Consider the following 18,039-nt stretch of genomic DNA (forward strand, 5'->3'; position numbering starts at 1 on the left):
TCCCCTCACATTCGTACCCTCCGAGTCCCCGTCATTGTCCCCTCCGAGTCCCCGCCATCGTCCCTTCCGAGTCCCCGCCATCGTCCCCTCCGAGTCCCCGCCATCGTCCCCTCCGAGTCCCCCGCCATCGTCCCCTCCGAGTGCTCGCCATCGTCACCTCCGAGTCCCCGCCATCGTCCCCTCCGAATCCCCGCCATCGTCCCCGCCCACTCCCCCACTATCGTCCCCTCCCAGTCCCCCACCATCGTCCCCTCAGAGTCTCCCACCAGCATCCTCTCCGAGTCCCCGCCATCGTCCCCTCCGAGTCCCCCGCCATCGTCCCCTCCGAGTGCTCGCCATCGTCACCTCCGAGTCCCCGCCATCGTCCCCTCCGAATCCCCGCCATCGTCCCCGCCCATTCCCCCACTATCGTCCCCTCCCAGTCCCCCACCATCGTCCCCTCAGAGTCTCCCACCAGCATCCTCTCCGAGTCCCCGCCATCGTCCCCTCCGAGTCCCCCGCCATCCTCCCCTCCGAGTCCCCCGCCATTCTCCCCTCCGAGTCCCCCGCCATCCTCCCCTCCGAGTCCCCCGCCATTCTCCCCTCCGAGTCCCCCGCCATCGTCCCCTCCGAGTCCCCCGCCATCGTCCCCTCCAAGTCTCCCACCAGCGTCCCCTCCGAGTCCCCCACCATCGTCCCCTCCGAGTCCCCCGCCATCGTCCCCTCCGAGTCCCCCACCATCGTCCCCTCCGAGTCCCCCACCATCGTCCCCTCCGAGTCCCCCACCATCGTCCCCTCCGAGTCCCCCAACATCGTCCCCTCCGAGTCCCCCGTCATCGTCCCCTCCGAGTCCCCTGTAATCGTCCCCTCCGAGTCCCCCGTCATCGTCCCCTCCGAGTCCCCGCCATCGTCCCCTCCGAGTCCCCGCCATCGTCCCCTCCGAGACCCGCCATCATCCCCTCCGAATCCCCGCCATCGTCCCCGCCCACTCCCCCACCATCGTCCCCTTCCAGTACCCCACAATCATCCCCTCCGAGTCTCCCACCAGCATCCTCTCCGAGTCCCCGCCATCGTCCCCTCCGAGTCCCCCGCCATCCTCCCCTCCGAGTCCCCCGCCATCCTCCCCTCAGAGTCCCTCGCCATCGTCCCCTCCGAGTCCCCGACAATCGTCCCCTCCGAGTCCCCCACCATCGTCCCCTCCGAGTCCCCCACCATCGTCCCCTCCGAGTCGCCCGCCATCGTCCCCTCCGAGTCCCCCGCCATCGTCCCCTCAGAGTCCCCGCCATTGTCCCCTCCGAGTCCCCCATCATCGTCCCCTCCGAGTCCCCCATCATCGTCCCCTCCGAGTCCCCACCATCGTCCCCTCCGGGTCCCCGCCATCGTCCCCTCCGAGTCCCCGCCATCGTCCCCTCCGAGTCCCCCGCCATCGTCACCTCCGAGTCCCCGCCATTGTCCCCTCCGAGTCCCCCGCCATCGTCCCCTCCCACTCCCCCACCATCGTCCCATCCCAGTCCCCCACCACTGTCCCCTCCGAGTCTCCCACCAGCATCCCATCCGAGACCCCGCCATCGCCCGCTCCGAGACCCCCACCATCGTCCCCTCCGAGTCCCCGCGTCCCCTCCCAGTCCCCCACCATCATCCCCTCCGAGTCCCCCGCCATCGTCCCCTCCCACTCCCCCACCATCATCTCCTCTGAGACCCACACCATCGTCCCCTCCGAGACCCCCGCCATCGTCCCCTCCGAGTCCCCACCATCGTCCCCTCCGAGTCCCCGCCATCGTCCCCTCAGAGTCCCCGCCATCGTCACCTCCGAGTCCCCCGCCATCGTCCCGTCCGAGTCCCCGCCATCGTCACCTCCGAGTCCCCCGCCATCGTCCCCTCCCACTCCCCCACCATCGTCCCATCCCAGTCCCCCACCACCGTCCCCTCTGAGTCTCCCACCAGCGTCCCCTCCGAGTCCCCCACCATCGTCCCCTCCGTGTCCCCCACCATCGTCCCCTCCGTGTCCCCCACCATCGTCCCCCACCATCGTCCCCTACGAGTTCCCCGCCATCGTCCCCTCACACTCCCCCGCCATCGTCCCCTCCGAGTCCCCCGCCATCGTCCCCTCCCACACCCCCGCCCTCGTCCCCTCCCACTCCCCCGCCATCGTCCCCTCCGAGTCCCCCACCATCATCCCCTCCAAGTCCCCAATCATCGTCCCCTCCGAGTCCCCCACCATCGTCCCCTCCGAGTCCCCCACCATCGTCCCCTCCGAGATCCCCACCATCGTCCCCTCCAAGTCCCCCGCCATCGTCCCCTCTGAGTCACCACGTTCCCTCCGAGACCCCCCGCCATCGCCCGCTCCGAGACCCCCACCATCGTCCCCTCCGAGTCCCCGCGTCCCCTCCCATTCCCCCACCATCATCCCCTCCGAGTCCCCCGCCATCGTCCCCTCCCACTCCCCCACCATCATCTCCTCTGAGTCCCACACCATCGTCCCCTCCGAGACCCCCGCCATCGTCGCCTCCGAGTCCCCGCCATCGTCCCCTCCCACTCCCCCACCATCATCTCCTCTGAGTCCCCCATCATCGTCCCCTCCGAGTCCCCCGCCATCGTCCCCTCCGAGTCCCCCGCCATCGTCCCCTCCGAGACCCCGCCATCGTCCCCTCCGAGTCCCCGCCATCGTCCCCCACCATCATCCCCTCCGAGTCCCCGCCATGGTCCCCTCCGAGTCCCCCACAATCGTCCCCTCTGAGTCCCCGCCATGGTCCCCTCCGAGTCCCCCACAATCGTCCCCTCCGAGTCCCCGCGTCCCCTCCCACTCCCCCACCATCGCCCCCTACGAGTCGCCCACCATCGTCTCCTCCCACTCCCCCACCATCATCTCCTCTGAGTCCCCCACCATCGTCCCCTCCGAGACCCCCGCCATCGTCCCCTCCGAGTCCCTGCTATCATCCCCTCCGGGTCACCCTCCATTGTCCCTGCCATCGTCCCCTCCCAGTCCCCCACCATCGTCCCCTCAGAGTCTCCCACCAGCATCCTCTCCGAGTCCCCGCCATCGTCCCCTCCGAGTCCCCCGCCATCCTCCCCTCCGAGTCCCCCGCCATTCTCCCCTCCGAGTCCCCCGCCATCCTCCCCTCCGAGTCCCCCGCCATCCTCCCCTCCGAGTCCCCCGCCATTCTCCCCTCCGAGTCCCCCGCCATCGTCCCCTCCGAGTCCCCCGCCATCCTCCCCTCCGAGTCCCCCGCCATCCTCCCCTCCGAGTCCCCCGCCATCCTCCCCTCCAAGTCCCCCGCCATCGTCCCCTCCGAGTCCCCCGCCATCCTCCCCTCAGAGTCCCCCGTCAACCTCCCCTCAGAGTCCCCCGCCATCGTCACCTCCGAGTCCCCCGCCATCGTCCCCACCCACTCCTCCACCATCGTCCCCTCCCACTCCCCCACCATCATCTCCTCTGAGTCCCCCATCATCGTCCCCTCCGAGTCCCCCGCCATCGTCCCCTCTGAGTCCCCCGCCATCGTCCCCTCCGAGACCCCGCCATCGTCCCCTCCGAGTCCCCGCCATCGTCCCCCACCATCGTCCCCTCCGAGTCCCCGCCATGGTCCCCTCCGAGTCCCCCACAATCGTCCCCTCTGAGTCCCCGCCATGGTCCCCTCCGAGTCCCCCACAATCGTCCCCTCCGAGTCCCCGCGTCCCCTCCCACTCCCCCACCATCGCCCCCTACGAGTCGCCCACCATCGTCTCCTCCCACTCCCCCACCATCATCTCCTCTGAGTCCCCCACCATCGTCCCCTCCGAGACCCCCGCCATCGTCCCCTCCGAGTCCCTGCTATCATCCCCTCCGGGTCACCCTCCATTGTCCCTGCCATCGTCCCCTCCGAGTCCCCGCCATCGTCCCCTCCGAGTCCCCGCCAGCGTTCCCTCCGAGTCCCTGCTATCATCCCCTCCGGGTCACCCTCCATTGTCCCTGCCATCGTCCCCTCCGAGTCCCCCGCCATAGTCCCATCCGAGTCCCCGCCAGCGTTCCCTCCGAGTCCCCCATCATCGTCCCCCCCCGAGTTCCCCACTATCGTCCCCTCTGAGTTCCCCGCCATCGTCCCCTCCGAGACCCCGCCATCGTCCCCTCCGAGTCCCCGCCATCGTCCCCTCCGAGTCCCCGCCATCGTCCCCCACCATCGTCCCCTCCGAGTCTCCCACCAGCGCCCCCTCCGAGTCTCCCACCAGCGTCCCCTCCGAGTCCCCCATCATCGTCCCCTCTGAGTCCCCCACAATCGTCCCCTCCGAGTCCCCCGCCATCGTCCCCTCCGAGTCCCCCACATAAACCATGGTTTTCTGGGATCCATGAAGCTACCTTTGGAAGCAGCAGTGCAGCAACTGAGTGAAATTGACAAAGACAGACCAGATTAGAATGGGATTAGAACTCCCCATTACTTATTTTACTTAAGATGGTCTGAGGATCTGGCTGCTGAGTCTTGATGATGAGGATCTCTGTTTAAAACAGAGCCCGGGGCCCTCTTAGTGCCCCAGTCCTTGTGCATCGTCTGTAACCCCCCCCCTAGATCCTGGGCCTACCCACCCTGGCACGCTACCCATTCGCCCAGTCACCCACTCACTAAGATTCACACAGAATGTTTAAACTTATCATCTGGGAGCTGGTGTCCAGTCTTTCCCCGGACAATACTCCACTACAACAGAGTTCTCCAAGCGATGCTGCGCTCCCCATTTTTGGGAAAGCCAGCCTCAAGCCGGGAGGGAAGGCAGATGACCTGACGATAACTGTCACGTCCCTAAAGATCTGGGCCATTATGGAGCACCCAGCACAACCTCAGGACATCTCAAATCACTGCACAGCCAACACCTTTGATGTGGAATCCCCGTTGAATCTAATGGGAGCACAGCAACATCCCCAAAAAGATAACCATGAGCCAGGATTTTCCTTGCCCCACTTTGAAAGATATTGTGTCGACCTGAGACAGCAGATGGGACCTTGATTTCATATCGTATTAAAAACCGACACTTTCTTTTTGCGATGTCAGCTCGATCTCCGCAGTGCAGCAGGAACCTGCGACAGTCAGGTGCAGAGATAACAGGCGGGATTCTCTGGCCCCCGCCAGCAACGGGATCCGTCCCGCCAGCCGGCCAATGGGGTTTCCCATTGTGGGAAGCCCCACGTCGTTGGGAAATCCCCGGGTGTGCGTGCGCTGCTGACGCAACGGAGAATCCCGCCAGTGGAGAACCCAGCTCAACAGAACTACCAACTGAGCCACGACCAACAGGAATTAAATAATTTAGATGCTGCGTTAAATTCAAAACAAAACATGCACTGAAGAAAACCTTGCTATCCTATAATCGGTGCGCGAGAGCCAGCCTGTAGCTGAGGAATTGTGTAAACTCTGTGTTCCCGGCTTCCTGTGGAACATCTTACATGGGCACCTCCAGGAGTTTCGAACTGTTGAGAGAGAGACTTCCTGTTGTCACAAAGGGAATGTGTTGGAGGATTTCTACAGAGACCTTGTTTCGTAGCAACCAGAGAATCAACGTTTCTGTCCAACCAGTAGGAATTCACTCCTGCCAAAAATAAAAGTTTTTAAGTCATTGGGAGACAGGGAAATGTTCTAATATTAGCAACAGGTCAAACCCATAGGGCTCACAATCCAGTAGGTCTGCTGGAGTGACATATCAGCTTTGACTGGACTTGTATTTCAGCTTGAACTGTACGCTGACTTTGGGTTTGAGCATTCCGTTTCTAATGCAGCTTATGAATTTCATTATCCATGCTTGCAGTCTTACCAGGGCTGTTTCCACCCCCACCCCCCCAGCCACACACACACATACCCACAGATACACACACACTCAGGTACACACAGATACACGCACACACACAGGTGTACACACGTACACACAAACACAGATGCACACACACTAAGATACACACAGGTACACGCACACACACATATAGACACAGACACACACACATACACATACATGGATACATACATATACACGCACGCGAAGGTGCACATACCACACACACATATGAAGGCAACATATAGTTCTTAATATTTGGTGATGATGTAAATTAACAATACCGATGTGGTGAATGTATAGTACTAGTAATTCACCAGAGTATTAGTATCATGCTCTGCCATTGTGTTACAGCTTTGTTATGTTGTTGACCTTTTGGGCTCCACCTATGGGCCATTGTGTGGCTTCACCCACAGGGGGATATGTTGGGGCATGTACGGGCTCCGCCCGTGGCTCCACCCCTTGAAAGGAAGTATAAAGAGCAGTTGACCTGTAGGCAGTTCACAGTATTGTACCAGTCGCAGGCAGGCACTGTTGTGAGCTGATTAAAACCACGGTTTACTTCGACTCGTGTCTTTGAGTGAATTGGTGGTCGCATCAATTTAATCAGCTTAAACACAACTATGGAATCAGCCCTCAAACCTGATCGACTGGAACTCGATCCGCAGGCTGCGGAGGTGAAAGAAATTTTTTCGCACTGGCTTCGATGCTTCAAGGCCTACCTCGCTGTCTCCTCCACGCCTTCCGTCACCGATGAACAGAAGCTGAGCCTCCTCCACGCACGGGTGAGCCATCGCATTTCTGTCCAGCTCGACGAGGCCACCTCCTATACAGGTGCCCTCACGATGCTCAAACGCCTGTGAACGAGGTCTACGTGTGACACGTCTTCACCACTCGCCGCCAGCACCCGGGGAGTCGCTAGATAATTACCTACGCGACCTCAAAGCCCTCGCACACAACTGTAACTACCAGGCCGTTACGGCCACTCAGCACATGGAACTCTCCGTCCGAGACGTCTACGTGGCGGGAGTCCGGTCGAATTATGTGAGACAGCGCCTGCTCGAAAAGGGGGCCCAGGATCTGGACGACACGGTAAAGTTAGCCACCTCTCTGGAGGTTGCTTTTCAGAGCCTTACTGCGTTCCCGGCCGACCACGCGACCCCCTCGTGGGCCCCCGACCAAAGACTACCCCAGGCCGGTGCCGCGCGGCCGCCCGCCCATCATGGGGGGGCTACCCTGCTATTTTTGCGGCCAGTCTCAACACCCCCGGCAGCTCTGCCCGGCCCACAACGTGAACTGCAGCAGCTGCGGGAGCAAAGGACATTTCGCCAAAGTCTGCCTGGCCAGGTCTAAGAACTCTAAACCGCAGGCCCGACCCTCAGACTCACAGGCCTGCAGACCCCGCAGTGTGGCAGCGTGTCTGCCGACTCGGCCCCCTGTAGATGCGTCACCAGCCTCGTGCTATCCATGGGGGCCGCCATTTTCCAGCCTTCACAGCACGTGCGACTCACGAGGGCCGCCATCTTGGCCACCCTCCCCCACGCGGCCGGCCACGTGCGATCCATGGGGGCCGCCATCTCCCTCACCGCCCACCACACTCGACCAACGGGGGCTGCCATCTGCTACGCCGCTCGACGCATATGATCAATATGGACAGTCATCACGGGGCCGCCCCAGCACCTCCGACCACGCCGCCGGCTACCCGCAGCTCAGCGCGGTCACCCTGGACCAGTCGCGACCCAAGCACCTCTGGAGCTCTATGATGGCCGTCCGGGTTAACGGGCATGAGACGCCTTGCCTCTTTGACTCCAGGAGCACAGAGAGCTTCATTCACCCGGACATGGTAAGATGCTGCTCGCACCCAATCTTCCTAGCGCAACAAACCATCTCCCTCGCCTCTGGGTCGCACTCGGTGCAAATCCGAGGGTGCACTACTGCAACCCTAGCAATACAGGGCGCTGAGTACGCTAACTTTAAATTATATGTGCTCCCAGACCTCTGCGCTCCTCTCCTATTGGGACTCGATTTCCAATGTAACCTCAGGAGCCTAACCCTGAAGTTCGGGGGGCCCCTGCCCCCACTCACCATATGCAGCCTCGCGACCCTAAAAGTCGACCCCCCCCTCTCTTCGCAAACCTAACCGCCGACTGCAAGCCAGTCGCCACAGAAGCAGGCTGTGTAGCATACAGGACAGGAAGTTCATTAGGTCCGAGATCCAGCGTCTCTTGCGGGAGGGAGTCATCGAGGCCAGCAATAGCCCCTGGGGAGCTCAGGTGGTGGTCATCAAGACCGGGGAAATGTTCCGGATGGTGGTTGATTACAGCCAAACCATTAACCGGCACACGCAACTCGATGCGTACCCCCTTCCCCGGATTGCAGACATGGTAAACCAGATCGCACACTACCGGGTGTTCTCCACGGTGGATCTGAAGTCTGCATACCACCAGCTCCCAATCTGCCCGGAGGATCGCCACTACACGGCTTTTGAGGTAGACGGCCGCCTTTTCCATTTCCTCCGGGTCCACTTTGGCATCACGAATGGGGTTTCGGTGTTCCAAAGAACAATGGACCGAATGGTTAACCAGTACGGGCTGTGGGCCACATTTCCGTACTTGGACAATGTCACCATCTGCGGCCATGATCAGCAGGACCACGATGCCAACCTCCACCGATTTCTCCAAACCCTCAATCTCACCTACAAGGAGAAATGCGTTTTCCGCACAACCAGACTAGCCACCCTCGGATTCGTCGTGGAGAACGGGGTCCTAGGGCCCGATCCTGACCGTAGGCGCCCCCTCCTGCAACTCCCTCTCTGTCCCAAGGCCCTGAAGAGGTGCCTCGGGTTCTTTTCACATTATGCCCAGTGGGTCCCCAACTATGCGGACAAAGCCCGCCCACTAATCAAGGCCACCCTCTTTGCACTGGCGACTGAGGCCCACCAGGCCTTCAGCTGCATCAAGGTGGACATCGCCAAAGCCGCGATGCGCGCAGTGGATGAGTCCGCCCCCTTCCAGGTGGAGAGCGACGTATCAGAGGTCGCTCTCGCCGCTACCCTCAACCAAGCAGGCAGACCGATAGCGTTCTTTTCGCGCACCCTCGCCTCATCTGAAATTCGACACTCCTCGGTCGAAAAAGAAGCCCAAGCCATCGTGGAAGCCGTGCGGCACTGGAGGCACTACCTCGCTGGTAGGAGGTTTACACTCGTCACCAACCAACGATCGGTTGCCTTCATGTTTGACAATACGCAGCGGGGCAAAATCAAGAACGATAAGATCTTGAGGTGGAGGATCGAACTCTCCACCTATAACTATGATATAGTATATCGGCCTGGGAAGCTCAACGAGCCCCCAGATGCCCTGCCCCACGGCACATGTGCCAGCGCGCAAGATGACCGACTACGGGCTATCCACGATGACTTCTGCCACCCGGGGGTCACCCGGCTTATCCACTACATCAAGGCCCGCAACCTGCCCTACTCCACCAAGGAGGTCAGAGCTATAACCAGGGACTGCCAAATCTGTGCGGAGTGTAAACCGCACTTCTATCGACTAGATAAGGCCCACCTGGTAAAGGCATCCTGGCCCTTTGAACGCCTCAGTAACGATTTCAAAGGGCCCCTCCCCTCCAATAACCGCAATACATATTTCCTCAACATCATAGATGAGTTCTCCCGCTTCCCATTTGCCATCCCCTGCCCCGATATGACCACGTCCACTGTCATTAGAACCCTGCATTGTGTCTTCACCCGGTTTGGTTTCCCCAGTTATGTCCACAGCGACCGCGGCTCACGTTCATGAGCGATGAACTGCATCAGAACCTGCTCAGTGAGGGCATCGCCTCGAGCAGGACGACCAGTTATAACCCCAGGGGAAACGGGCAGGTGGAACAGGAGAACGCAACAGTCTGGAAGACCGTCCTACTGACCCTGTGGTCCAGGAATCTCCCAGTTTCTCACTGGCAGGAGGTCCTCCCCGATGCGCTCCACACTATTAGGTCCCTCCTTTGCACGGCCACAAACGAGACTCCTCATGACCGCTTGTTTGTTTTCCCTGGGGGAGCTACCTCAGGGGCCTCGCTTCCGTCCTGGCTGAAGACACCGGGCCAGTCCTCCTCAGAAAACACGTCAGGAGCCATAAGACAGACCCTCTGGTAGAGAGGGTCCAGCTCCTACACTCCATCCCCCAGTATGCTTATGTCGAACACCCCGATGGCCGAAAAGATACCGTCTCCCTCTGGGACCTGGTGCCCGCAGGCTCCACCACCACCACCACCACCGCGGCCCCCACACTATATCCCGCCCAACCTACCATGTCCAGCGCCCCCACCCCTATATGGCTCCCACGCTCCCTCCCGCCCGCCACACCGGTCCAAAGGAATGAACCTCCAGAAGAGACGCTCCCGGAGTCCACGCCTGTGCCCGCACCGGCCCCACTTCCGCTGCCAGCATGGATGAGCCCGACACCCGGACCAGCAGCAACACCAGTGCTTCGGCGATCGCAGCGCACAATCCATGCGCCGGACTGGCTGAACTTATGAGCCCGTCACCCCCGCCGGACTTCATTTTTTTTTAAACAGGGGGTGAATGTATAGTACTAGTAATTCACCAGTGTATTAGTATCATGTTCTGCCATTGTGTTACAGCTATGTTATGTTGTTGACCTTTTGGGCTCCACCTATGGGCCATTGTGTGGCTTCACCCACAGGGGGGTATGTTGGGGCATGTACGGGCTCCGCCCATGGCTCCTCCTGACGAATGTGATATAAAATAGTTACTTTAGAGATATTAGTTAATGTAATGTAGAAATACGCCACTTTGATTCTGGCAAGTAGAGACAAAGGATTTTAGACCGCATGGAAAAAGCAGGAAGAGGTGTGTCTATGAGAGTGATGCTGAATTGATAGGGGCCGGAGAAAGGGATTGGAAGCGAGCCAATCAGAATAGATCAAACAGGTCAGGAGGGACATAGGATGACCTATGGGCGTCGAGTATGTGAAACTTGATGCCATTTGAATGTATCAGTAGGAGCTCTTTGTCTGGGACACGCCACTTAGTCCCGGAGCTGCAGAGAGCAACATGTTATCTGTATCACTGTGGACTAGGTAGCTTGCAAGCTGAATAAAATAACTAATGTTATACCTGCAAATCCATCTCGACTTTTATTGAGGCCAGACTGACGGATAAAGAAATTTGGGATTCAACATTTGGTGCCGAAAACCGGGATTTCTCAGGGCGATTCTGATCCAACTGCGAAATCAGAATTAGACTGATTATGAACAGGAGGATGGGGAACAAAGGGCCCTCAATGTAGAACTGGAAAATGACCGCGCATTGATTGTTCCCCTCTTCTTATCATCTGATTAGTCTGGTCACTCGCGGTTGGCACAGAAAGACCGCCTCGACGAAATCACAGGTCAGTCTGGGGATTAGCATTTTAATTGATGGGATTTCATATTGTTAATTCGGCTGGGGTAGGCTATGTTGTTGATGGGGACATTTAAAACTATAAATGGTTCAACTTCATTTGTGAGTTAATTCGGTTGGGTTAGGTTATGGGAGGTCGATGCGACATTTGAAATTGAAAATGGTTCACCTCCATGTGTGAGTGTGTTAAAAATATAGTTGATTAAGCTAAAATTGTACCCTTGGACTGTAGTGGCAAAAAACGCAGTTCCGAGGACTAGTTGAGATTATGGGAAATTCCTTGGATAGCACAAATGATCCAGGCATGCCACTGCAAATATTATGTGATAAGTATCCGGACAAAGCGAAGGATTTTAGAAAATTGTCAGCACAGTTAAGAACTAAAATGGGAGATGGATGGCCACTAGGGGGCACCAAAGACCTAGAAATGGTTAAGAAAATCCAGGGACAAATTTGGAGAAAAAGTCAAAGTATGAAAGCAAAAGAATTAATTGGATTATGGAGGCAATATTGTCAAGAGGAAAGAGATAAGATTATGTTGTCTAGCTGGCAGGACAATGCCCTTAAAATGGGAATTCCAATTAGTGAACAGGGTAACCTAAAAACATTACAGATCTTGAAAAAGGAATGTGCATTTAAAAAAAGCGCAAGTAGAGACAGGAAAGACGTGGGTCAAACAAGAGATGAGCTACGTAGTTCAATGGCTGGCCTTGAATTGACAGAAAAAGAAAAATTCAATAATTTGGAAAAGTCATTAAAAGTTCCGTCTGCACCTGTAGCATGGTCTGCACTCATTCCAGAACCACCAGAGTACAATAATATATACCCAGTCATTGCTCCCCAGATTCCAAATATGCCAGTAACTCAAGCCCTTTTGGGTGATAGTGTGGGTCCTGATTTACCAACTTCACGACCAGAAGAACAAAAGGAGCTCTGTCCCACAAGCCCAGTTAGCTCTAGGACAAGATCTCGGACAGCGAGAGAGGGGCTTGACCCTCACCAGAAACAATTAAGCATATCACCTAAGTCTCTCCAAACTAAGGAGTGCCCCCTGGTGACATTCGGAGACAGTTACCGATTAGGAAGATGCGAAACCCTGACGCAGTGACTGCGAGAGCGAACCCCACTATAGACGTTTACTTCCCATGGACACCCAGTGAGATGATGGCTATTATGTCTACAATCCCAGATAGAAAAAAATCTCCTGCTGCCTTCGTGGATTCCTTGAGAACTACCATCTCAATTTATCACGCTGATTCAAGGGACCTCTGGGCCCCAGTCCAGCAGATTTTAACCCCAGCAGAGTACCGCAATTATCTTAACCACCTGAATTATGCTAGTCATGCCGCACTTCAGCAGGCCTATGTGTTAGACGACGATAGAAGGACACAGATCCTGAATGCGTTGAATAGCACATTTCAAAGGCCCATAAATCTTTCTGTTATCTTAGACCTAAAACCTAAGAAGATTGAAGAGCCAGAGGAATTTCTGGAGCGTTTTAATGAAATCTACCGTGGGCAATCAGGCGACTTGCTGTATCAAAATGGTCAGAATTCCCCTCAATATTGTGCTATGTTGATGCATTGCCCACCACCTTCTGTGGTTACTGCTGTGAAATGTAATAACATGAATTGGACAGAGAACGACCCTTCCCAGATGGCAAGGGCAGTCAGATTTTATTGGAAGGAGGGTGTAGGCCAAGAAGGAGGCTCAGTTACAAAGGTTAAGACTGAGTATGTAATGAAAAAGGATGATTGGCGATCCCAACAAGTGGCAGAAATTGTAGTTTACCAGCAGGAGCCCCAATATTGTGACTTTGGGTGGGTGGATCAGCAAAGAGGAGGATACCAAACCCACCCAAAGGGACCCTCACCCCCTTTTTATGGCCCACCGAACGCATCAACAGCTTTACAACCGCAGCCCCCTCTGAGGGGCCATTGGTCTACTGGAAGAAGAGGACGAGGCAGATATAGAGGGAGCAATGTATGTTTTAATTGCGGCCGTGTAGATCACTGGCAACAGGAATGCCCCTTTAAAAGACAGGCAGTAGAAGGAGATTGTCCGACCCAAAGGAGAGGGTACCCACCAAGGGGAGGACAGACGAGATACACTGACTTCTCCCAGGAAAACCCTTTCCCAACACAGGATTGACTAGCTAATTTAGCCATAAGGACTCTCCAATCAGACAGGGAACCTATTATCTCTCTGCAGATAGGAGATCAACATCACTCATTTGTAATCGACACTGGGGCAGCCATGTCTTCTGTGCAATCAGCACTTAAATTACCATTATCCGACCACACGCAGCAATTGTCGGGGTTCCAAGGACAGGTGTGAGAGTATCCTATTTCTGAACCTGTGACAGTCACTTACGAGAATAAGTCTGCAGAGCATCAGTTTGTAGTGACTACTGGATTGGACTGTAACTTGTTGGCCCGAGATTTACTGTGTATCTTCCAGCTACAGCTAGAATGCGGAGATGAGGGGGTAACGGTTACATCATGGAGGATGAGACAACAGTGCTATATTTCTATCACCCCCCCAGTGGTGGACGTTAGACGTTGAACAGTCACTGCATCACGTTACCCTGGCCTATGACAGAACTGGACGAAACAGGGAGTTGGAGGACAAATACCGGCCATTACTTGAGACCGAATGGCCAGTCAAGGTTACAGCCACAGTCATGGGAAAAGAAGGTACAGCCGATTTTGTTACAATATCACCACAGTTATGGCCACAGTCAGCTTCGGTAAGCCCTCATATTACACGTCAGGTCCATGACCAGTACCATGCCAGGGATATGGGGCGAATGGTCAGGAGGGCAGTGGATCATTCGGATCCAACAGAGTACGCACTTCAAGTCATGCCGGATGGCACTACCATAAAATATTTTGAGGTCCCTGAAACGATTAACACTCGACTGCAGCATCACAGGGGACATGATGTGTTGGAATATGTCAATCCACAGGTCTGGGCGGAATACCCATCACAAGTGGGAAAGACAAATGTTACACCTATTAAGGTGATGATTAAGGATCATGTAAAGCTACCTTCCATTCGACAATACCCCCTGAAATCTCCAGCTGCTCCATCAATAGATAAATTAATTCAAGAGCTGTTGAAACAGGGTATTTTGGTCCCTTGCCAATCAGAATGTAACACCCCCATACTTGCTGTGCCTAAACCAGCCAAACCAGACCAGTACCGATTAGTACAGGATTTACGTTCAATTAATGCCATCGCACAGCCGTTATATGCTCTCGTCCCTAACCCTGCCCACATACTGGCTCAAATTCCAGCTCAAGCCCGGGTCTTCGCCGTAATTGACCTTCAGCACGCCTTCTTTGCCCTCCCACTTGCGACTGAAAGTCAATATTTGTTTGCCTTCACTTACAATGGACAGCAGTATACCTGGACCCGACTGCCACAGGGGTTCGTCAACTCACCTACACTCTTCTCCAGATGTCTGCAGACCCAACTCCAGGCCTTGACATTGGAGCATGGTTCCACTCTAGTGCAGTATGTAGATGACATATTGGTGGCAAGTCCTGACGAGCCCAGTAATAGGGATGATGTGATCCAATTATTGAACCACCTATCCTCGTTGGGTTATGTTGTTTCACAAGCAAAGGTCTTGGTGGCTCAGAGAAAAGTTAAGTTCTTAGGAGTTTTACTTACAGCCACAGAAAGAAGTCTCGAACCCAGTAGGATTGAACCAATATGCCAATTCCCCGCCCCTACAATAGCCAAGGAGGTTCGTCATTGGCTGGGTATGATCAATTATTGTCGGCAGTGGATACCAAACATCGCTGTCTATACAAAGCTGCTGACGCCTTACACTAGTAAAGAGGGGAACTTTATTCTCACCACCGAGGCACTCGAGGCCTTCCGTTGCCTGAAGCAGGCCTTGTTACAAGCACCGGCCCTCGGTAGGCCCCTATACGACTGACCATTCCAGATATACTGTACTGTTCTGGAAGGATGTTTAACAGCGGTACTCACCCAGCAACATGGGGACAAGCACCGGCCCGTAGCATATTACTCTTCCAAACTCGACCCAGTGGCGTTGGGCCACCCTGTTTGCACCCAGATCTTGGCAGCGATATACAATAGTTTGCAGGCTGCTGCCAACATCACTCTCCAACAGGCTATTACGGTGTATAGCTCCCACTCGGTAATCGCACTATTGGGGCAACTGCAGACTCAGCATCTTACCGCAGCTCGTCAGAATAGGTATGAGATATACCTTTTGAACAATCCACGTCTGACATTTAAATACTGTACCACTATCAATCCAGCCTGTTTTCTTAGCGGTCCCCCTGTCAATGAGGACGTGCCTGGTCATGACTGTTTAGCCTTGATTCAGGAAACTACAACAATAAGGGACGATCTGAGTGATATTCCGTTAGAACAACCTGACATGATTATGTATGTTGATGGCAGTGCATTAGTAAGCCCCACTGGCCGGAGATTGTCCGGTTATGCAATCGTAGATCAGGATGGTCTGATTCTAGAAGCGGCAGCTTTCCAGACCCCTTACTCAGCACAACAAGCCGAACTTTTTGCCCTCACCCGTGCATGTATACTTGGGGGAGATCGCCGGGTAAATATCTACACTGACTCCCGATATGCTTTCGGGGTAGTTCATGACTTCGGACAACTCTGGAAGAATAGGGGATTCCTTACCTCGGCAGGCACAGAAATATCCAACCGGGGTTTAGTTAATGACTTACTGCAGGCCCTCCTTATGCCCGCGCAGATTTCCGTTATTAAATGCGCTGCACACACGAATGGTACAACCCCAGTTGACGTTGGTAATGAACGAGCAGATTGTGCAGCGCGAACAGCCGCGCAAATTCAGCAAGTGATGGTGCCTAAGATGTTAAGTCAGACTAAACGATCTACTATAAATATGTCTGCTTCTGACAAGTCAATGCCAACCATCCAAGACATCATAAGATTACAGGGGGACGCTCCTGAGAGTGATAAACAAATGTGGAAACGGTTAAGTTGTACATATGATTCTGTTTCCTCTTTATGGACCACGCCTGCACATCAGACTTGTATGTCTGATGTGCTGGCTTTATGGGTCATTGAATGTGTACACTTTGCAACTCATTGTGGGGCTCGAGGGACTAGTGATTTGTTGCTGGACACTTGGTGGCACCCTAAAATGCAGGGGTTGGCCCAAAGTATCAGTAATCGGTGTTTGATTTGTCAGCAATATAACACCGGAAAAGATATCCCTTGTGGGATGGGGCAAACCCCGTTGCCCAGTGGTCCCTTTGAGACGCTCCAAATGGATTACATTGAGTTGGAAAGGTGTCAATGTTATAAATATGTTTTGGTCATTGTGGATGTGTTCAGCAGATGGGTCGAGGCGTATCCGACTATCGATAATAAAGCTGCTACTGTGGTTAAAGTCTTGATGAGGGAAATCATTCCCCGGTACGGTATACCAGCTCAGTTAAGTTCTGATAATGGGCCTCATTTTATTGGACAAATTAACAAGGAGTTTTGCTCCCAGTTGGGCATACGCCAGCAGTTACACTGTGCTTACAGACCGCAGGCGGCCGGGTTGGTTGAGAGACACAATCAGACCCTCAAAACTAAATTGGCTAAATTAAGAGCAGACACGGGACTGACATGGCTTAAGTTGCTCCCCGTTGCCCTCTTCCAGCTGCGGGTTACACCTGCGGGACCGGCCCGGCTCTCTCCCGCCAAGATTCTTTATGGCAGGCCTCTTAGAACTCCCTGGAGCCTGCAGGTTCCCAGACTGGTTCAGTTTCATCAGATGACTGAAGAGATGACCACCTATGTTCTAGCCCTTACGCAAGTGCTCAAGGAACTCCATGGCCAGGTCCGCGCGGCTCACCAGCCATCGCCCCCAGTACCTAGCTCACTTTCAGTCCAGCCCGGTAGTCTAACACTGTAGTTTTCTACAGCTACTCACCCCCTGTGCTGCATGTGTCGGACTGTCTAACACTGTAGTTTTCTACAGCTACTCATCCCCTGTGCTGCATGTGTCGGACTGTTTAACACTGCAGTTTTCTACAGCTACTCACCCCATGTGCTGCATGTGTCGGACTGTCTAACACTGCAGTTTTCTACAGCTACTCATCCCCTGTGCTGCATGTGTCGGACTGTCTAACACTGCAGTTTTCTACAGCTACTCACCCCCCGTGCTGCATGTGTCGGACTGTTTAACACTGCAGTTTTCTACAGCTACTCACCCCATGTGCTGCATGTGTCGGACTGTCTAACACTGCAGTTTTCTACAGCTACTCATCCCCTGTGCTGCATGTGTCAGACTGTCTAACACTGCAGTTTTCTACAGCTACTCACCCCCTGTGCTGCATGTGTCAGACTGTCTAACACTGCAGTTTTCTACAGCTACTCATCCCCTGTGCTGCATGTGTCAGACTGTCTAACACTGCAGTTTTCTACAGCTACTCATCCCCTGTGCTGCATGTGTCAGACTGTCTAACACTGTAGTTTTCTACAGCTACTCACCCCCTGTGCTGCATGTGTCAGACTGTCTAACACTGCAGTTTTCTACAGCTACTCACCCCCTGTGGTGCATGTGTCAGACTGTCTAACACTGCAGTTTTCTACAGCTACTCATCCCCTGTGCTGCATGTGTCAGACTGTCTAACACTGTAGTTTTCTACAGCTACTCATCCCCTGTGCTGCATGTGTCAGACTGTCTAACACTGTAGTTTTACACCCGCCCCCAGGAGAAGGCCGCCCACAACCGCCGGGAGCGGGAGAAGATCGGAGCAGAACCACCGGACCTGCGGCCCCTAACCATGGCAGAGCAGAGGGCCCTGGATGTGGTCGGTGGCTCGGAGTAA

General features: G+C 55.2%; 1 protein-coding gene across 1 annotated transcript in view; it reads right to left on the reverse strand.

Moving 5' to 3' along the window:
- The window catches only part of il16 (interleukin 16), a 240,301-nt gene that overhangs the window by 102,975 nt on the left and 119,287 nt on the right, over positions 1 to 18,039 (reverse strand). The window contains exon 7 of the mRNA XM_072468752.1: positions 5,384 to 5,526. Coding sequence (XP_072324853.1) covers positions 5,384 to 5,526 — 143 coding nt within the window. The remainder of the gene's footprint in view (positions 1 to 5,383; positions 5,527 to 18,039) is intronic.

Source organism: Scyliorhinus torazame, chromosome 12, assembly GCF_047496885.1.
Source record: "Scyliorhinus torazame isolate Kashiwa2021f chromosome 12, sScyTor2.1, whole genome shotgun sequence".
Lineage (NCBI taxonomy): Eukaryota > Metazoa > Chordata > Chondrichthyes > Carcharhiniformes > Scyliorhinidae > Scyliorhinus > Scyliorhinus torazame.